General features: G+C 54.4%; 8 protein-coding genes across 8 annotated transcripts; 3 read left to right on the plus strand and 5 right to left on the minus strand.

Annotated features, from left to right (window-relative positions):
- Positions 1–249: 249 nt before the first annotated feature.
- CKM354_000860500 (uncharacterized protein) lies at positions 250–1,815 on the minus strand (the record flags this gene model as incomplete). The annotated part of the gene is made up of 2 exons (XM_044803991.1): positions 250–1,007; positions 1,092–1,815. The coding sequence occupies 2 exons, from the start codon at positions 1,813–1,815 to the stop codon at positions 250–252; spliced, it is 1,482 nt and encodes a 493-aa protein (XP_044659926.1).
- Positions 1,816–2,823: 1,008 nt separating this feature from the next.
- CKM354_000860600 (uncharacterized protein) lies at positions 2,824–3,894 on the minus strand (the record flags this gene model as incomplete). Its single annotated transcript, XM_044803992.1, has 2 exons — positions 2,824–3,821; positions 3,876–3,894. 2 exons carry the CDS (start codon positions 3,892–3,894, stop codon positions 2,824–2,826), a joined length of 1,017 nt encoding a protein of 338 aa, XP_044659927.1.
- A 479-nt stretch (positions 3,895–4,373) lies between these two features.
- On the plus strand, positions 4,374–5,522 carry CKM354_000860700 (uncharacterized protein; the record flags this gene model as incomplete). The annotated part of the gene is made up of 1 exon (XM_044803993.1): positions 4,374–5,522. The coding sequence occupies one exon, from the start codon at positions 4,374–4,376 to the stop codon at positions 5,520–5,522; it is 1,149 nt and encodes a 382-aa protein (XP_044659928.1).
- Positions 5,523–5,863: 341 nt separating this feature from the next.
- Positions 5,864–7,603, minus strand: CKM354_000860800 (uncharacterized protein; the record flags this gene model as incomplete). The annotated part of the gene is made up of 1 exon (XM_044803994.1): positions 5,864–7,603. The coding sequence occupies one exon, from the start codon at positions 7,601–7,603 to the stop codon at positions 5,864–5,866; it is 1,740 nt and encodes a 579-aa protein (XP_044659929.1).
- Positions 7,604–8,177: 574 nt separating this feature from the next.
- Positions 8,178–9,521, plus strand: CKM354_000860900 (uncharacterized protein; the record flags this gene model as incomplete). The annotated part of the gene is made up of 1 exon (XM_044803995.1): positions 8,178–9,521. The coding sequence occupies one exon, from the start codon at positions 8,178–8,180 to the stop codon at positions 9,519–9,521; it is 1,344 nt and encodes a 447-aa protein (XP_044659930.1).
- Positions 9,522–12,760: 3,239 nt separating this feature from the next.
- CKM354_000861000 (uncharacterized protein) lies at positions 12,761–13,411 on the plus strand (the record flags this gene model as incomplete). Its single annotated transcript, XM_044803996.1, has 1 exon — positions 12,761–13,411. One exon carries the CDS (start codon positions 12,761–12,763, stop codon positions 13,409–13,411), a length of 651 nt encoding a protein of 216 aa, XP_044659931.1.
- Positions 13,412–14,300: 889 nt separating this feature from the next.
- Positions 14,301–15,566, minus strand: CKM354_000861100 (uncharacterized protein; the record flags this gene model as incomplete). The annotated part of the gene is made up of 1 exon (XM_044803997.1): positions 14,301–15,566. One exon carries the CDS (start codon positions 15,564–15,566, stop codon positions 14,301–14,303), a length of 1,266 nt encoding a protein of 421 aa, XP_044659932.1.
- A 468-nt stretch (positions 15,567–16,034) lies between these two features.
- Positions 16,035–20,175, minus strand: CKM354_000861200 (uncharacterized protein; the record flags this gene model as incomplete). The annotated part of the gene is made up of 3 exons (XM_044803998.1): positions 16,035–16,690; positions 16,739–19,377; positions 19,763–20,175. 3 exons carry the CDS (start codon positions 20,173–20,175, stop codon positions 16,035–16,037), a joined length of 3,708 nt encoding a protein of 1,235 aa, XP_044659933.1.
- Between the last annotated feature and the right edge of the window lie 300 nt (positions 20,176–20,475).

Consider the following 20,475-nt stretch of genomic DNA (forward strand, 5'->3'; position numbering starts at 1 on the left):
GAAACTACGCGTTAGCAGAAAGAGATCGCACCATGAGTCTTCTCACATACACGATTCCTTTGACGCTGATACTGCACCCAAGCGTCATCGCAGCATATCCGAAGTACGAAACCTAAAGCTGTTCCGACGATACAAATTTCGATGAGCAGTCGGATCGCGAACGCAGTGACTGGAGCACAAATGCTCGATAGACCTGGCTGTTATTAGTCGTGCAAACGATCCCCATCATTGTCGGTCTCGATTGCCAAGCTACCAGAAATCGTCTAAGTCATTTAGTCCGTTCTCGGTCGCTAATGCCTGCAGTCTCTCCGCTTCCAGCCACTGTCTTTCATTATCAGAGATAACACCAATGCGATCTATATCAGCCGCCCATCCAGTTTTCGCTGAATCGAATACGACGTGCTGCATTGGTTCTCGTTCGAGATACAGGTATGGAGGAATTGTAGTCCAATTGCGCCTGATCTCATAAAGTATGGTAACGCGAATGTCTTTGCTTCGCACAGTCCGTGTGAAGCTATCCATGACTGCAGTGATATGGGGTGAGCGGAAGTCCGAGGGCGGTCGATAGCTAGATACCACGACAGTTATATGCTTGAGGGTGCTGGAAGTGATGACACGTTTGGCCAGGTGAGAGAATATTGAGTTCGAGATGGACTCCGCATCCGTTTCCCATGCTAGCGATTCAAATGTTCTTCCTGAATGTCTCTCAAGATCCAGCTCGAGCACGAGTGTCTGGATACTCGGGCTGGTTGACAGGATGGAAGCTTCCAATGTATTGCTTGTTCCTAACTTGCCATGAATACTGACGGACTCCAAAACCTGCATTGCACTGAAGGAATGCCTAGCGGAGAACGCCGTGAGCAGCTCTGGCTTTCTTGGCCGATACGCAAATGTCTGGAGCGAGCGTGCCTGCCGCATTAATGCTTCAAAAAATTGATCTTCCTTGTCCGACAGTAGGTCGTTACAATCGAGGTGACTTCGCTCCCGCGGATGATCACGATTTTCGCCTGTGCAACTGTCAGCGCGGGTCGGTCACCGATAGAAACTGTGTTGTCTGAATCTGTGCTGGCTTGTGAGCATGGATGTCGTACCAAGATACAGGTGCTCAAGCGCGCGTGGAAGAGAAAGTATCGCGAGCAGGCCTGTTGAGTGGACGTTGCACTCAACCAAAGTCAGGCGCTTCAACGGGGTGGCTTGTTCACGGGCAGTGAGATGCTGGTAGCCGAAATCGAGATTCGCGCAAGAGATGGTCAGTTCTTCAAGACATGGGTGCAGAAAGAGGCCAGGGAAGACGCTTCTGGACTCCCAGTAGCGGGCCTTTTCACCGTTGCTGTGTATCGTCAAGCACTTCAGTAGCTGAAGGGGCGGCTGGTTGGCGCCGATGGGTGGAAGCACATTGCTGCCAGAGCGCAGCAGGAGGTCCTCAATATCTTGCTTGATAACTGGCCAATTCGCATCTTTGCTCCACCGGCGATGATTGCATGTCGGGCTCTCAATGATCAGGTCGCGCAAGTTGTTGGTAAGGGCGAGAATCTTGTGGAACTTTTGGAGGCCTAATTCGTGGCGAGGTAGGGCTCGAAGCTCGATCTCGTGAATGGCAGTCGCCCGTTCGCGGCGGACTCTCAGGCTCTGCAAGATGCGCTTGCACTGCTGGCCTTTGCGGATGAAGAGGCGTCGCCACAGCACTGGCTCGGCGTGGGCTTGGTAGCGCGAAGATGTTACGGCCACATTGAGGAGAGCATCTGGATCGTTGGCCAAGAAGTCAATGATGAGCCCTGCCAATTCGTCCGGAAGGCTATCAAGAGTGGGCGCCATGATCTTGTCCGGAAGTTCGATGTGTAATTGAAGGGCGAGACACGACGTTGAGGCAGAAGCGCCACGAAACTCAGTCGCGTCTTCCGACTGCCGACCACCCACCCCACCAACACGCGCTCAGCTGCACTTTCACACGACACCTCCAAGCACAATGGACGCCGACATATCAGACATCCTCGCTTCAGTCTCTGCCCCGTCCATCGACCGCCGGACTCTCGATCTCCAGGCTCTGACGCGAGCATGGATAAACGAACGAACGTCGCCAGATCTTCTTCCTTACCCCACCGACCTCATACAGCGAGCGAATGATGGCATTAAGCGCCAGATAGAGATAATAGAAGATATGACAGGGTCAATGGATCCGAGCAAGAACTTCACATTGGTGATTTTGCAGACAGAATTGGAAAGAATGAAGTTCCTCGTGAGGAGCTATTTGCGGGCGAGGATTGCGAAGGTAGGAGCTGTGTTTGCTGTACAGCACGTATATCAAGACTGAACGATGGACGTGCAGGTCGATAAATTCCCCATACATTACCGACAACGACTACTGCAAGCCGAACCAGACGACGAACCGTTGCTGTCAACCCTGGAGTCACAATACCTCGAAGCACACCAGTCGTTGCTCACGCAGCACTACCATGCTTCCTTCCTGTCAGTATTTCCCCAAAACTTACACAGGATGGACGATTCGAGTGGCGGTGTGCACATGGTAGACAAGCCTGACGAGGATGGTGCTGTGTTTTGTAGAGTGCTAAGAGATTGCTATGTGGAGAGGCCTGTGTACGGCGGAATAGATATGGTGCGAGGGGACATTTGGGTACTAAGATGGAGCAACATTGCAGAGCGAGTGAAACGAGGGGATGTCGAGCTCATATGATGGGCTGCAAACAGCTGCTGAACTTGAATTGAAAGACTTGAAGATACCAAATGATACCCGGCACTTGTGCCAAGTTGAGAGCTTTTCATGTAGCGATTCTATCTCATAAGCACATGGGTGCCATTCGACGATCAACGCCGTCCAGGTCTCTTCGGTCTAGCAAACCCGCCAGCCTTTGGCGTCTCAGCACTGCTACCATCTTGACCGGCACTCTCAGCTTCGCCGAACAAATCGGCCGTCAACTCGCTAGGCTCAGTAGCCTCCAAAGACTTTGTCACTGTGATGCCAGCATCTCGCTCAGCAACGGTCCTGGTCCAGCTTTTGCCGGTACTGTACACCATCCTCTCCTTGATCTTCGACGCAGTAGGGCAAGTGTACACGAACAATATCGTTGGCTTGCCGTCCGCGGCCTGGGTTGAGGGATGCGAGTAGAAGCTATACCGTGGCTCATTGGCGCTGAGGAGACCTGCGACCTGCGAGGGTTCGACGTTGTCATTTGACGAGTCGAGCGTCAAAGTCTCATCTGGAAGCTGATACTTCAGCTGCACCAGTGTCCCTCTACAGCCCTCCTCGTTCAGCGATTGCAGAGCCTCCAGCACGCCCTCACCAGTGGGCACGTTGATCTTGTTGGGTGCATGGCCGCGACGAGCAGATGTGCCTTGGGACTCTTGTGCTTCTGCATCTTTCACTCCTGCGAGCCCCGCCTCTTCTTCTGTCAAAGGTGCCTTGAGCGCCTCATGCTGTTCATGCTTCTTCCAGCCCTCCGCTGTGAGCTCGCTAGCTTCTGTCGCAAACAGAGTCTGCCTGAACCTTTCAATTCCCAGCTCGCGAACCAGCGTGAGGCGTGTCGAGGCGAAGAGCATTTTCTGGCGCACGGGAGCAGCATTGGGAACGTATGTGATCGCAACGAAGCCATCTGCGGCGGAAGGGTCGACCTTGAGCAGGACATAAAGTGCCTTGTCAGGCTTCGCTTCCGCAGCAACTTGCGATAGGTCCTCGGTGAAGTTCTGCGATTGCAGCGGAATCATGCCTACGGGGATAAGCTTCTCATTCTCGATGCCTGCGAGCAAGGCTCGCTGGGTGTTGGAGGAGACGAAGCCATTGAAGGCATCGTGGAGCTCCTGCGAGGCTTTGAAGCATTAGTCAATGGTAGCTGGCGAATACATGAAGCTCCGTCGCCCACCTGAGATTCCGGACTGCATCTTCAAAGATGTTTGTATGGTGGAGGACAGGCAACGTCAGCGGGCATCGGAACGAGCGTCGGAAGCTTCGGCTTTGGCGAACTTTCCTCCACTGCACAACATCTTCACTCTCGTCCATTGCTCCAGCCACAATACATCACAAATGCATCGGAGAACATGGCGAACAACGATGGAACAGCCGCATGTGTCTAACAGCCCATCAATGTCTACAATGCATCAATGTCTGCCCTAAATGAGATTCAATCGTGTAAGCTTCGGACCGCGTACCTTTTGTCTATTGCCGAAGAGCTCTCCACTTCAGACCTCACATTGATCTTACTTCCGACGATGCTCAAAATCTCTCTGCAGTCAATCTTCGTTGCCCAAACAACAAAATATTTGATACTCTGAACTATTGATAATTACAGCCACAAGCCATTCACCCTACTAGAAGAGTACATTCGCCCATCAAGAGCAACAAAAAGCAACAACCTCTCACAATGGACTTCCTTGTCGGCTCATTCAATCAACCAAGCCTCTACCTCCTCTCCTTCGACCCATCCAACTCGAACCTAAAGCTCATAAAAGAACACCCCGCCATAGGCGGCCACTCCTGGCTCTCCCTCTCCCAAGACAAACAACACCTCTACTGCACAGCCTGGACCTCCCCCAAGCCCTCCTGCGCAGCCTACAAAATCCTCAATGGAGGCCGCAACATCCAATACCTTAACGCCAAACACGTCAAAGCCATCCCGGGCTACGTCTGCAACAATTCCACCCACGTCTTCTCAGTCTCCGGTCCCAGCGGCGAAGTCTTCCGTAAAGAAGCCGATGGCTCCTTGGGAAATCTAGTCCAAGAACTCGATTTCGTCACAAACCAAGGCTCGAATCAATCTGAAGCGCGAGGTGAAGTCGCGCATGGAGACTTTGGTGGTTTGAGACATGGAGCTCATAGTGTAGATCTTTCGCCTGATGGGAAGGCGTTGTATATTGCGGATATTGGGAGGAATTGTATTTGGACCTATAAGATCACTCATGAGAGAAGAGGGACTGATGAGCCGCCTTTGGAGTTTGGTACGAAGCATATCTCACCGCGAGCGCACGATGGACCGAGACATACTTGGCCACATCCGAATGGGAAGATCCTGTACTCGCTGCAGGAGCACAGCAGTATGGTGGATGTGTTTTCGATCGCAGAAGACGGGGTGACTTTGAAGCATATTCAGGGCTGCTCGGTTTTACCCGAGGGCAAAGATTGCAAGAATTACTGGGCAGACGAAGTCCGTTTCTCAACTGGACCGGATGCTTCGAAGCCGAGACACTTGTTCGCGTCGAATCGTGGACTGGAGAAGGGTACCAATGGGTATGTGGCGGCCTACAAACTCAATGAAGATGGGACACTCGCTAGCGAGACAGCAATCGATATCTGGGAGACGCCGACTAGTGGCGGAATTGCAAATGCCATTGAGCCGGCACCGTGGACTCAGGCTCACGGCGAGAACGAGTATCTTGCCCTCTGTGACAGTGAAGAGGGTTGGGTGTCTGTTCTCGGCTTTGACGGCAAGAAGATATCTGAAGTAGCAAAGGTCAATTTGGGCAAGACTGAAGATGGAAAGGTGGTTGGAGCTGCTACGCCAGTGTGGCTATAGCAGACAAGGTTTCAAGTGTCATCGTCATAGGTGAGATGAGACTACGGACTGGAGTGAAAGCAAGCTCTAGGATAGCTCGCACCTACGTATGAGTCTTGCTGTTGGTAACGCACAGATGGTGACGAAATGCACGTCGCAAGAAGAGCACTCCTTCAGCTTCGGCTTCATCGCTATGGATCCTTCTCCTGTCCAATAGTTAGCGTCAAAACAGGCATTGCGAGTCCTGGCGCGTTGGCTTACCATGTATCTCTGCTGCCAGTCCAGACCTTGCCCTTCCATGGAGGACAGGATGATGGCAACGGCAATTTGTTGGGCTCGATCAATGGGGGCCACGACAGCGCCTAAAGGTCCACACCCCCAGCATCATCAGAACTCTCAGGCGCTGACTTGTCCTCGCTATCGTCGAGGCTGCAGACTGCTTCCTGCGTACCGAAGACACGCAACTTATTTCCATAGACTCGCCAGAAGTCGCTGCCAAATTTCGGCATGCCATCTGGGATGGTAACGTTTTCCGTCTGCATGTGGAACTTCAGCTTGCTGGGGTCTTTGTAAAATGGATCATCCTTTGCAGCAGGCCCGATGCTCTCGTCGCCACGTCTCTTCCACTTGGCGCCTGGCACCGAAGGTGTAAAACCCACAGCTTCTGCGTTGAGTCCGTTGCTTTGTCCATTGGTGCTGTCAGTCACATCTTTATGTTCATCGGATCCCAGATCGATCTTCGCGACGCCGTTTTGCACCGAGGACGCCCGTCTATCGACCTCAACGTACGCGCCCTCTCGCTCAAGCTTGGCAGAAAGCCTCACTGCCACCTGAGCTGTAAGGTAGCTGTCATAGCCGGCTTCGTGGAATGCCTGAACATTGTTGTACTTGCCATGCTGTGGATCAGTCTCAACGATAGGCGTCTCAAGGGGACTGAGCTGCTCGGCGATCTGCTCAAGAGAGGAAGCTGGACTGATGTCGCCGCAATTATGCGTGCACATGTATTTTGTATCCACAATGACTGGAAAGAGCTTGTGTAGCTTCTTCTGAAAGTCCTCGACCGTGTCTGGAAGATCGCCAACGAACGTTCGGTAGATGTAGACAAGATCCAAAAAGCAGTTGTGACCTACCAAGACTCGCGGATTGCCACGCATCAAGGCCTGGGCACGGTGGAATTGCGCCTTGTACTCGTTCAAGTCGACGAAGATGTCCTCGCCAGTGATGGCGTCTTTGGCGGATTCTCTGAGATCGAGACCTGATATGTTACCGCCGTGCAAGGCCTCAATGATCCAACGGAAGCCCTTCTGCCTGTTGATTTGCTCTTCAACCCTTCGCTCACGGTCCGCAGCCAGTCTGTCCTCGCGCTCTTTGTTAAACTGCACGATTTGAATGGCACCGCGCTTGCTGATTGTCACGTATTCTGGATACTCTGCACGTACTAGTTGGTGGACCAATCGCTTTTCGAACCGGGTCAGCTCAGCTGGAACCTCGCCCTCCTTAAGGAACTGGGTGCTGGCTGGTAGGATCATCAGGTACTCGGGCGTATTCATATTCCTCGACGCTTTCCAGGACTCAATCTCGCCTCGAATTCGATCCATGAACGCGAGTGCCTCGACTTCCGTTGGCTTGATCTGGATATCCGCAACTGCACTCTTGTCCTGTCTCTTGGCATACTTTGCCCGAGCATCTTTAGCTTCCGCTCGTGACAGATATGGCACTCCACGAGCGAATGGCCGGTTCATGTCGAAGCCTACTGAGAGCAGAAATTCTGCTGCACCGGACTGGAACGAGAATATGCGCTCAACGTCGAGGCCCTTTTCGTTGATGACTGGTGACAGATCGAAATTGTAGGGTCGCAGGATGTATTTGTCGGAGAGAATGTCCTGTTCAACACATGTGATGCCGATTTGCAAGATCTGATATCGCTCCGCAGCGTCTTTGATTTCCGCATATCGCTGCTGCAGCGTTGGCTTGCCGTCGCCCCATTGTGCTTTCGTGGGCACGCCGGAGAGCTCGAGATCAATGGCAACGAAATGGGATTTGCTGATGTCGGTCAGGATGTCCGGCAGCAGCGGGTAGAAGGAAACCTTGTCGACGTCCATGCTGTGGATATGTTTGCGTGTAGTGATGTCCGGAGTCAGTTGCTGCTCATGTTCGGGAGTGGCAAAAGGACGAAGAAGCTTGAACAGGAAGTTGGAGAGCGCAGAAACGAAGCCCGTGGCAGGTGCAGCGGCAGAGCGTCGTGCTGTCCGAAGTGAACGTGTTGCCTGCACCTTCACCACCCGCCGCGACGCGCCGTGATCAGCAGAAGAGAAGTAGCAAACTTGCCTACTCGGTCTGCAGGTGAGACGACTCAGCCTCGACCTGGCCAGAGCGGAAGCCACAGCGGACGACTGCCGGCTCTGTGAAACACACAATGTTCGCGGCCAACACAATCAGCGAGAAGCAGTATGAACGCGTCAGAGAAAGTGTTGCTACCAACGCAAACACTGGCGGGGCGGAAGTGAGCAATTGAGCAGGGATATCGATGTCATTCAGCGAGTCTGCACGTGACCTTGTTCCGAGGCTCGCCGTCCCCGTGCAATCTACCTATAACCGCCGATTGCGCGACACCAACACTCCTCACCTGGCGATGCCCGCATTGTCCACTTGACTCTGGACATCGTGCAGGTCGCGATGGCATCCGCCGGGACGGTCACATATCAGGATGCGCTCAACTCGCAGTATCTATCGAGCTCCATATCAAGTCTGTCGCGATCCCGATCGGCCAACACCCTTATCGTGCGGACCTACAAGCAGGCGACGCAGCTCTACCTCACGAAGCGATTCAAAGAAGCTCTCGAAACCCTCGAGCCTATCGTCACTTCACAGTCGCCCGGCGAAAGTGATGTGCTCGGCACGAATGGCGTTCACAGCGAGAGCTCAGGTGACGGCGCCGCGCTCGTCGCGCAGAGCTCCAAGGGTACCCGGACGAAGGTCTGGGTCTTCTATCTGAGCTTATTGCATGCAATCATCGAGCTGGGTGCGGAAGAGGGCAAGAATCAGTTTGGATCAACCAGATGGAGACAATTGGCCGCCAAAGCAAGGGATGGAGCAGTGTGGGACGAGATCATTCGGCTAGGCTATGGTGGGAATGAAGGAGATGTCGACCCTGACGTCGTTGTGAATCTGGCCACGCTCCTACTTGGACACATGCAGAGCCAGAAGCTGAACCAACAACGAATTGAAGCATATCTCACTGCGTCCGCCGACGCGGCTCAGCTCGCCTACCTGAATGAGGGTATCGCGACGCCAATGTCCAATGGCACATCTTCGCCCAAAGAGCTGACAACACGCCTGAAGATCTTGGAGCTCTACTCGCTACATGTCCTACCTGCCAACGAGGAATGGGAATATGCACAGCAGTTCATCGAGATGAGCGACATGTTGGACGAGGAGCGACGCGAAGCGTTTCTCCACGCCCTAGCAAGCCTCAAAGATGAAAAAGATGGCACGGCACAACGCGAGCGTGAACTCGAAGAGCTGCGAGAACGTGAGCTGGAAGAACAGCGCGCAGCAGAAGAGGCTCAACGCAAGGAGAACGAACGTCGCGAAGAGGAGCGTAAACGAGCCGCAGAGCTCGAGCGCTCACGCACCAATACATCCAATGCCTCCTCTTCATCCCGACCGACGAACGGACACGTCAAGAATGGCAATGCAGCTGCGAGCACTTCACGAAATACATCGCACGCGACTGCAAAGCCCCCAAGCAAGCCGCAGAAGAAGACGCGTGCTCCACCTCCTAATCTGTATATGCGCGCCTCGACCGTCTTTAGCAATCTTCAACAGATGGTATTGGAAGCCAGCCGAGGAATAACTGGCAACAGTATGGCGCTGTTCCGCTTAATGATGTTTCTGGTTGCATTCTTGTTAATCATGGCGAGACGAGATCTCCGAATGAAATTGAAAAGGGCAATTGACGATGGATGGATGAAGGTTAAGCAGACGATAGGCATGGGCACTAAGGTATCCTATATCTAGCGGAGAATCTAATGGCAACTTTCTTTCGAGCTTGCGAGAGTATTTGATTTACGCGATACGAGGCGAAACGAGCGTATTCGCATATAGAACAGTGGTCGATACTGTCCTGGGCGCCTCCGGCTTTGGGGAATTGCTATTGGTTGGCACCTGACCAGGGACCGGTTGGAAGGAGCGGATACCGAAGTGCAGCTTTTAGGGCAGCTCGGCCTCTGCCTACCTTACCTGCCTACGACAGAGGCTGCGCTTGTCGAGCAAAATCGGCGCTACTCCTTGACTCGCGCACATGTCCACTCGAGGCACGAGACGATGCTGTCTCAGAGGTGCTTGCCCATATGCAGTATGTGTTCAAGGCAAGTGTGGGTGTGCACGTGCGGGAAGGAACTCCGCTCTTACATAGATGTTTGTCAATCACCACTTCGTTTTCCGCAATCGTAACTGCCCGCTTGCGAAGGCGCGCGACATGTGCTGCGGCGCCGAACCTTGCAATCAAGAAGTTCCAACAACTGGCGCGACCATACAATCAGGTACTCGGGTCTCCTGCAAAGGCGATCCTACGATGGCTCTCCTGCAGAGTTCAGGATATCGTTGTCCTCGCTTACAAGGCCTCGTGCACAACAGTCGGGATCTCTTCGCGCCGAGATCACTCTGACGATGCTCTTTGCTTCCCGAATTGGACCTTGCAGGACCACAAGACCGCCATATCCTCAGCCCGTTTGTCACGAATTCATCCTCGTTGTTAGAGTTCAGATCGTGCAGACGACGATCATCCAGACATGCAGCAGAGACCAGCACTGTGCAACGGGCATACGACCGGCTCCGAAAGGGCCCTTCGTCATTCTGCACTCCTGCTGCCACGCGCCAGCGACTGTCGAAACCTACACATCTTCATCGTCTCCACTGCGAAATTCTGATGGGCCGCGGAATGCCCATTTTACGACACAAGACTACGCTGACCGTTTTCTAGTCTCTGCACGACTGCGCGGCTGCGTATCGCGGACTTTCGAGAACCGGCCTCGGCACATCGTCATGAACGGTCCTTTCGACCTTTGACCCGGGCCGATCAGCTGATGAGTGATCCTCTTGCAGCTCTTCCAGCACAGTGGCGTTCATGCGTGCATACAAGCTGGCCCGCACTGAAGTCCGGGCGTTTGGCGAACTTCTTCACGCTTGCACCCTAAACACCGAGCTGGAAACTCTGTTCGAGGGCTGTGGCAGCTCTGCTTTGGATGACTGTCGATCACCACGCAAAGCGGCCCGCTTCCTCACAACCCCTCCACGGCGCTGGCGCCACTGCTGAGATGGTGTGCTGGCGACCGCCAAGTTCAGTGAAGTCTGACGAAATTCTTGATTAGGCAATTAGGTCACGGGTGTGGGAAGAACCAGCGCACCGTCTCGCCCGATGATGGTTGCATTCACCATCCGGTCCCGCGGCACACGGTGCGAAGCACGTGCGACGCCGCAACAAACAGATGGTTCTGTCGTGCGCACAGCACTGGATGGATCCTCACCGCCTTGCCTGGCGACTTGTTGCTGGCACGACCTGTCGGCTGGTGGGCATCTGCTCAGCCTCGATCCCGCTTCTGTATCGTCATTGTGACTGTGAACGGCAGGTGAGAGTTCAAGCAAGCGCAGTGCGGCCAGATGGGGCTCAAAGCCGCAAGCCCGCTCCCTACAATGCTTGTCAGGCTGCCTTCCTTGGGCTGCTCCGCTTGACGCATGGGATGTGCTGGTTTCATCAGTCGTCAGTGCAAGTCTGCAGAATACGGCGCGTAACGCGCGGCGCGCTTAATGTACGACCGGCCAGCTTCCTCGGAACTGTAGATCCCATTTAGTGAGCTTCGCTCAGGGCTCGATTAGGGCTGGAGCCGCCAGTCCGCCTCCGCAGCAAGTGGCATTTGTTGCAGCGAAGCAGCTTTGTGGCAAAGGTGTGCGGAAGAAGTTGGTCGAGTGTTGAAGTGCGGCAGCGATCCGACAAGTCAGCGCTTGTTTCGGAAGCGGAGCCCTTCCAGGTGCAGTGCAGTTCTCCCCAGAAAACGCACGCGCAGCACAGGAAGCAAGTCGTGACGGGGTCAAGACGGCCTCCACCGCCTCGAGAGTTGCAGAGGCAGGAGAATGCGATCAAGCGATCGAGATCAGGATCTTCACAGTTGCGAGCTGCTGCCAGTGATTGGGAGGGGCGACGTCCGGCTCCATGCTTGCAACAAGGAGCAAGCCCCGAAATGCAAGACCAAAAGTATCGTTGCTGCACGGCGGCGGTAGCGGCGTTTGACGCCTAGCGTATCCTGCCGCAAATGCCGGCCGACGAGTCTCGGGAGCGGAGCGTGTAACATGTGTGTGATGATGGTGGGTCCTGTCCTGTGCACGTGCATGCTGCGAGTTGGACGAACGGCACCACCAGGTGCGATCTATGATGGGTGTCGACGTCGTCTGATGCTTCCCGCAGAGTCGAGGGTCATGGGTCCCACTGTCGGTGCAGCGGCCGCATCGCGTGCAATGATGAGACGACATCTGGTGAACGTCTCCTGGCTGCAACGGGCAGTGCGACCTCCGCGCGCCAGCCGCATTGGTGGCGAACATATGCAACGCTGATAGCCCACGCACCGTAGTGCACCATTAGGGACACCCGCCGTGAAGAGCTGCCAACCCAGGCGCGGCGCTAGGCACCGAGGCCATGTGAAGAGTGGTCCACGCGCGCACCGATCCAACGTCGACAATCAGGGATTGACGATCGTGTCGAAAACCGGCCGTGACAGATTCGGTCGTTCTGCAGTTCTGCAGCTTCGTACAGCTGCTTCGGCAGAAGGTCCGAATGACTCGGGTGTGCTGCTGCATGTGCTGCGCCGTGGAAAGGCTTCAAATACCCTCCATGACGGTCGCCTTACGTATGCTGCAATCAATCTGCGACCCATCTTCACAGCGACGACGTGCAAGCGACCAATGACTTGCCGCCTTGGGGACAGTCTGTTGACCTTGAATCGCCCGTTGCATGCGCCACTAGGTCACCCTTAACCGCAATTGATTGATCAACGCTGGGGCCCGTGTCGGCATGCACTCCGTCCTCTGGAGTGTTCTCCGACAAATCGAAATCGTACAGATTCGTCTGCCAGCGCACTAGATTGTGCTGAAGACCCCAAGCAAATCCACTCTCTGCTCTCCTGATACACCCCGTCGATGCCGGAGGCTTCTATCTTTGGTGCGAAAGTACCTCGTCAACTTCATCCTCTCAACACCGCACCACCATGGGAGACATGGCTTCACGGCGGTCCTACGAGCGCTCATCAGGCAAAATACCCCTCAGCGTCATCCTCAATGAGGTAGAACCAGAGCCCCAAGCCCACGGCTCTCGCCACGATGAAGTCCGTGGCTACGATCCATCCTCACAAGCAAGGAGTTACGGAAGCTCGCCGACCAGTTCTCTCGGGTCACCACCGTCATCATACTACACAGGAGCAAGCACGACGACTCTCCCGCCTCAAAGCCTCAACCGCAACCCACCCACCGCGTACACAGCAGGGGATAAGACACCAACGACCTCACCGCAACAGCAATCACAAACCACCTTCCAATACGGCAGCATGAACGACAGGAGACCGCGACCGCCGCGGCCCTCCTACAGCGAAGAGCAAAAATTCTTCATCATGTACGCCCGCATCATTCGAGATAATACTTGGCCCGAGATCGAGGACAGGTTCGAGAAGCTGTTCGGTACAAGGACAAAGGGTGGTTTGACATCCGTGTACTACCGCGTACGGAGGGAATGGGGTCTCATGGAAGTGCTCAAAAGCGGACCCGGCTCGTACGCTGCGGATTGCAGAGAAGTGGAAAAGCGAGCGACAAATTTCTCGCGCGAGTTTCTTTCACAGATTGGGTATTTGCAATCTATGAATTGAACGGGATGCGGGAAGTTGATTGCGAGAGGAATGCAAGAGAGTGCTGACGGCGCCTCGTGGATTTAGAGACTTACCACGGCACCCTTTGTGACGCGCTTCTGGCACACATTCCCTTCGTGCATTTTGACACGGGGAGTGCCAGAAAGGCGCTCCCCCGTATGCACAGCGAGGGTGCCAACATCAGCGGCAGGCAGACATGATCTGGCTGCGCAATTCTTTGACATAGCATGGCGTGGGATGGAGGAGAAACATTGTAGCATTCAGGATGCGAGGCGAAAACACGACGATATGATGAAGGAACATATGAGAGGAGTGTAGGGTATCCTGACGACCAGGAAAGGCGCAATAGCATATACCCCTTTTTGATGACAGCCACGATTATATGGAACAAAAACAGTAAAATGCATAGCAACTACTGAGGCACCCCACGAAACCACGAGTCCACCACCAGCACCAAATCTCCGCTGTTCCGTGACGGGAGCGGTGAGATCGCGCTGCAGAGATCCCAAAGATCATCGGTAGGACGCCTGAGAGTGCGTTGGGCTCCGCGCGCGCGAGGCCCCGGAGGACAGTACCGAGGATTTGCGATTCAGTCACCGAAAAAAGGGTGACGGACGGCAGTCGTCATGATTATCGCAATACAAGATTTATGCATTGGATAAGGAATCCCGTTCGGCGGATGCTCCGATGCATTTTCCATCTGCCGGTCTCCTTCACGACCCGTGAAGAGGTGACAAATCCGAGGGCATTTCTGGGTCGGCTCTTCATATGTGACTGGTTCCGGTTTAGCTCGTGCAGATGTACGAGGGTCTGTGGTGGTCTGTTCTCTGTAGTCGCGTCGATAGCAACGAAGCAGTGGAGACCGATTTCGCAGCTCGCTTGTCTCTCATCAATCCTGGCTATCCTCGTGGCCGTCTTCTTCCTTGAAGTACTTTGCAAATTGCTGTGGAGTCTTCTTCAGCCATGGATTCATCTGACGCTCATACTCGTCCTCGCTAAAAGTGTGCTCATCATATTCCTCGTCGTCAGAACCTCCCGCTCGATACCCGTACGCGTTGCGATCGAATTCGTCGTCCGACGCGACTTCGTCGTCTGGATAGTCGGCGCCATACCAGTCTTCAGCGTTCTCATCGTCTTCGTCACTGGGCTCCTCCTCGCTTAGGTCGTCGTCCATGTAGGTTTCCCATTGAGCCTGATCTTCTTCGGTGATAATCAGATAGCCTACATTACCGACATCTTGTGCGTCTATTTGTGCAGCGCCCGAAGTTGTGGCTAGAACATACGTGTCATAGACATAGTCGCCTTCTTCATCCATGCTCGCGTCATCGGTTTGTGGGGATCTCGACAGGGGCGCCGACGACTGAGCGACTCGCTGCTGGTGGATTGCGCGACTACGTTGAGCAGACAACTTGGGCATTGCTGTGATCTTGGGTTTAGCCGGTGCACGATTAGTGATACCGCCATTCTCTCTGCTGGCTTCATGCACGGCGAATTGATGCAGCGTATCCGCCATGGATTGCATCTCTGCATCTGTCTTGCCATTCGCATTGGTGGAAGAAGACGCTGCATTCCCATTTGTCTTGATAGCAGCGCCTTTGCCAGGTCGCTTGAGTGGGCGATCGACAGGCTCTGCAGATGCTCCTTGCGTGGACAATACACTTGCAGAGCGTTGTCGTCCAGCAAACTCGGCCACTGCCTTGGAGTCGCTGCGGTTCATGTCCCTCTTCGCGCGCTTCTCCGAGAATGTAGCAATGCCCCGTTCTCTATTCGCCTTGCCCTTCCTCTTTCCAATCTTGGGTTCTGGTGTGCCAACGCGCTTGAGATGAAAGGTGCGCCTCTCCTTCGTGATTGTGCCCTGGCTGATGCCATTGCCCGATATATTGCGCGACAGCTTTCCTCGCTGATGGCCATTGCTCTCCCCGACGCGCTTTTGAACATCGTCTGCGTTGAAGAGACTCGGAGTCCTCGATGAATCCTGCTCCTTCGCTTCTTTCGACTCCACTACAGTACCATCGCTCTCGCCGCTCTCCTTCAGCACATAATGGAACCCAGGCTCTGTCACCCTTCTCTTTCCTGCTCTCTCGACGAGCAATGCCGCGGGTGCTTCCTCGCCCCTTTTGCGCTTGATGGCGATGAACTGCGGTCCTGTCGACATGTTTGGCGCGGATTGAGGATTTCCGATGCAGCTGGGCTCTCGCACTTTGTATCGTTTCACAGCTTCTTCTCAAGGTTCCCCGAGGATGCCCATGCAGGTCGCGATGGAAGACGAAACACTTATTCCAGCGGAAGAAAGATGCGAGTCCGAATATGGTAGGTCTGGAAAGGGTTATGTCACGCGCCGCTGTTTGTCCCCCTTATTGCGTCACTTGCTTCGTCCGTACAGTACACTTCACGCGCGAACCCCCACTTTTCACATGCTGAGCAACAGGAGGCAAGAGCTCAAAGGGGTTTTGGTATTAACGACCTGAAGACCATCGAATGCCGATGTGACAGCAAAGCTTGGAAGAACGCAATGTGGTCAATGGACAGAGAGAATTTTTCAGCTTCAAAGTGACAATATCTAAATCGAACAAACGAGAACGCTCACAGGCTGGCAGGATCATCGTGATATATCTATGCAACGCTAATTCCTCGTGTCACGCTTCAGCTTCCGTCGTTCCACAGCTTCTTTCAAAGCAGACAACTTCTCTTCAGTGCTTTTGATTGCAGCATCCATCTGCCTCTCGCTCATGCGTTGCGTATCGAGGTCTTCGCTCTTTAATCTGCTCTTAGGTTCCTTCGAGCGATCATGTTGACTCGAGGATGAATGGGCACCCGCGAGGCCTACTCGATCCTCTAACCAATCCCACAGAGCCGTCTCTTCCCTTCGCCAGAGCTCTTCGTATGCAGCGATACGATCTGGAGACGCATAACCAGGAACGCCGACCTGACGTCCTCCTCGGCTTGGCAACAACCACGAATAGGTCAGTAGGACGACTAACACGGTGATCAGGACCTGAGCGTTGAAAAATGGGCGAAGCAAAGCGCCAATTGGCTCCAGCAGTGGCCGCACGGGTTCCAGAGGGCCCCAGCTGGTTTGCGCGGCCGCTTGTGAAGTAGGAGCTTCGCGCTCTGCGACAACTTCAGTCGTGTCGAAAATCTCCTTCCTCCCACCTTTCCGCTTCCCCTTCCGCGGAACTCCCTTGACCGGAGGTTTGGTCGTCACTGCGGCTTTGATGCTGGCGACGATGGCCTTCACATATTCGGTCTGTCCAGATAAAGCACCGCTTTCGATGGCACCTGAATGAGTCAGCTGGCTGGTCACATCCATTCATCGGATTGACTTACTCTTCAACCAACTCTTGGCTGTCCACTCAAGAGTGAAGCTTGCGAGCATCCTGGTCGAGTTATTCGGGCCCCACATGAGGCAGTATCTGGTCTTTGTAGTAAAAGAGCTGCCGCTCGGCACATCTGGAGTTACTGTGCTGCACTCCACAGACACTGCTTTGTCCAAGTCAAATGCTTTCAAAGTATTGGTCGTCGTGCATCTCGTCTGCTTGGGCCCAACAGGATTGAACAGCGGCTTGATGTAGTCGAATGTGAAGGTCTTGTGATCATTGTCCAGGCCGGTCTTGTCATCAACATAGTTCAGCTCGCGGGATTTTTGATCTTCTACAAGCCACTTCTTCATGAACGCTCCTGAAGCTGGACCGAACATGAGGGAGTACACCTGGCCAAGGGGCGCGGGTATCGTCGTGTCAATCAAAGCTCTGTCGTAATGTTCTGCGCTGTCGCTGCATTCGGTCGGCTCGTGAGCAGGCGCTCCTGGAAATTCACTGCTCACAGCGGCTCCGGTGACGGCAGTATCTGCACCTTCGAGGCCCTTCGGTACAGTCCCGTTGACTTGTGGGGCAGGCGCGACTGGAATCGCAGAAGTCTTGCGACTGAGGCTATGATCGCCGACATTGCTGCCAACATCGCTGGCGCCCATGCCCCCGTCGGTAAAACTGCCTACATCATCTTCGTCATCATCTGCGTCCTCATCGTAGACCTCGTCATCAGACCCTTCTGTGGAGTCGTGCCCTCCACCGGGTTCCTCTGCGACCTCTGTTTTATCGCCAGTGCCTGCATTGTTAAGCACCACGCCGTTCAGCGAGCTCTTGAGATTCGGATGGCCGATCTTCCAAATTCCGATCAAGAGCTCGTATGTAGAGTCGCGTGCCACGAAGCTCGCAAAAGTGTTACGTGCTTGGAGAGTCGAGATGATCAACGCGTTGGGGAAGATCACTGCGGTGCTCTTCTTCTCGATGGAGATGACTTCATCGAAACTAATGACAAGGTTTGTCACCCAGCCAAGGATGTTGCTTGAAAAGCATATGTGGCCTTCCGAAACGTACAACCGCCCGTGAAGCAGGATATCACGCTGCAATGCAGCAGAGTAGTCTTCAATGAGATAGTCATCCTCAGGCACGCTGCGAAACTGGTTATGGAAATCTTTGTTGCGCTTACTACTCGCAACAGCGAATCCCGTAAGCCGGTGGCCAGTGCCGTGTGCACCTGGTTGAGCGAGGCCGGTGGTGCTATCCTTGAGTGCTGCAGCGATGGAATTGCCTGTGCCTGCTGTTGCTGAGCTACCACGATGTTTCCGGCGGCCACTAAGCTTGCTTCTGACACTATTAGATCGTTTGCCGATGGCACTTTCAGCACCTGCAGCTGGCCGAGGAGGGCTCTGCTCTCCAAGCGTTAGACGCTCATTTGATGCGATCGACAAAGGTCGATTGTGGCCGTTGAGCACGGTCCCTGTCTCAGACGGTTGTTTCTCGTAGGCGCTGGAAACAGCGCGAGCAGCAGCATCCTCCTCGACTGCCCTGCTCTTCTCACCATTTTGAAGGGACCCATCAATCTGCCCGATTGCTGGAGGATCGCTCGCCGCAGCCATGAGATCAGGCGCGCTTTCAGAAATGCCCAAGTGTCCGAAGTTTAAGTTACCCTTGCCGAGTGTCTCAATGGCAGGGGGAGCTCTGTCGCCGTCGCCTAGCCCAGTTGCTGGTCTGCTTTCTGAACCTGGAATGACCTCCTCACCTCCTTCGCCAGCATCGACGAGCTGAGGAGTGCTGTTGGTTTTTGCTTTCTGAAACGGTAGAATGTTGATGCCGCTTCCGACTGAGCCTGCGGCTTTTTGTGTGGCCGAGAAGAATGAAGTAAAGAAGCCTGATGCCCCTTCGTGCTGGGTCCCCTGCGTCAATGTGCCTCCAGGTGTCTTGGCTTCTTCCGCAGTCGGCGTCAAAGGCACTACGGTGCTATTAGAGAGCTTGCTTGGCAGGCTGGCCGCTGATTCGGCTCGTCGGCGTCGTATTGCTTCGACTGAGCTTAAAGCACGTGTCGCGGGCGAGCCTTTGGTAGGCGATATCAAGGGAAAGGTGGCAGAGGCGGCTGTGAACTCAGTCGGCGTGGGAGGAGTTACCAGTGTGGTCGGTGTATCAAGGAGGTGGGGGGTCGATGGCGATTGTGTCTCGAGCTGCTGCTTGCCCTTTCGCTTCGGGGTCTCTGGCCGTTCTTGATTGACGACAGGCAGCGAAGATTGTTTGGCCGGCGAAGCTGATGCCGTTTCCTCGGCTTCCTGCAAATCGTTGACACTATTCCTCCTGCTTACGGTCTTGAACAGCCCCCCAAGGCCACCACTTCCACTCCCTGACTTGACTGCCTCTACGTCGCCCGACTTCTTTCGAGGTAACTTTAGCTTGCCACGTAATTTGCTGGCAGGTGAAGGGCTGCGATCGGTTCGCGGTGCGGTCGGTAGAGTATCGGTGGTGGTTGGGGGCTCGACGATGTGTGGAATGTTCGCCAGTGCCTCGGCCGTCGCGGAAGGAATGAGGTCGTCGGGCTCTCGTAGAGTCGAACTCGTTTGCGCGTTGATCTCAGGCGACGAGTAGGTCAGGTAGCCGGTATGGGAGTTGTGTGTGGAAAGAGATGGCCGGATAGGATTACTGTGGTGGAAGCAATGAGGTCAATAAAGAACAGAGGCTCGGTCGCGAATAGTAAGAACGAAATGTGCCAACTGGGCCAGCCAGAACTGTCAAAAACGATAGGACATAGGTCCACGCAGCTCGAACGACGTGTATTGGGGAAGTGGTTGTCGGTGATGGTGATCGTGAGTGCAGATCTGAGAGCCAACGGGCTGCCGAAGCATCCGTTTGAGCAAGCCGGCACGTGCATCGGGTCGTTCCGATTCGACCGTGACAGGCCAGGCTGAAACTGAATCTGGGTCTCCCCTTCCAGGGCCAGATATGTGTCTGAGCTCTCTTGTTGAAGGCTCGTATTCAGAAGATGCAATGCCATCGCACTCAGATCATGTGTGCAAGTCGTACTTACTTATTATCGTCCGTTCTTTCATCATCGGTAAACAGACTGCTTCGACCACTTCCACTTTGCAGCAGGGATGAGTCGGAGTGCTCGACATCCAGGCCGTTCGAATCATTGCTCAAGCTGCGCTCTATCTCGTTGGTGCGACCTGTGCGGATCTTCCGTTTTGTCTTTGCAACGAAAGTTGACAATCGACGCGCTGATGGGTCCTCGCTGTCCCGGCGGCTGTCGACGGAGCCTCTTCGGCTGGAGCGGTCCTTGACCTTGCTAATGGCCCTGTCCATAGAAGATCGGAAGCCAAGCGCATTGTCGGCATCGTCGCTGCTACTGGGTAGTGAGGTGGTTGATGTATTGGCAAATCCTTTGGCGGCGCGACCGGGAGGACGAAGAGACGCCAATGATCCAGAGCCAGGCTCCGTCATTGTTGTGCGCTCACCAGTGCAGTAGTGCTACGGACGTGACGGCCACCGCGTCTCGCATGTCTTCTCGAGATCTGTGCAACCAGGATCAGGGCGCAACTGGCCAGGATCGTGAAGTTAGGAGATGGTAATTCCTCGGCGCGCTGGCAATGTGTATAATGATGCGAATCGCAGAGATGTTGAAGGACCAGCGGTATGCACTCGCGACTGGATCACAGAAAGACCGACCGTGGCCGAGGAATAGAAGTGCGTGTGAAGTTGAGATTGTAGGATGGTAAGGCCTGCGTCATACCGTTGTCGTTG

The sequence above is a fragment of the Cercospora kikuchii genome (genome assembly GCF_019650295.1).
Source record: "Cercospora kikuchii DNA, contig_00005, whole genome shotgun sequence".
NCBI lineage: Eukaryota > Fungi > Ascomycota > Dothideomycetes > Mycosphaerellales > Mycosphaerellaceae > Cercospora > Cercospora kikuchii.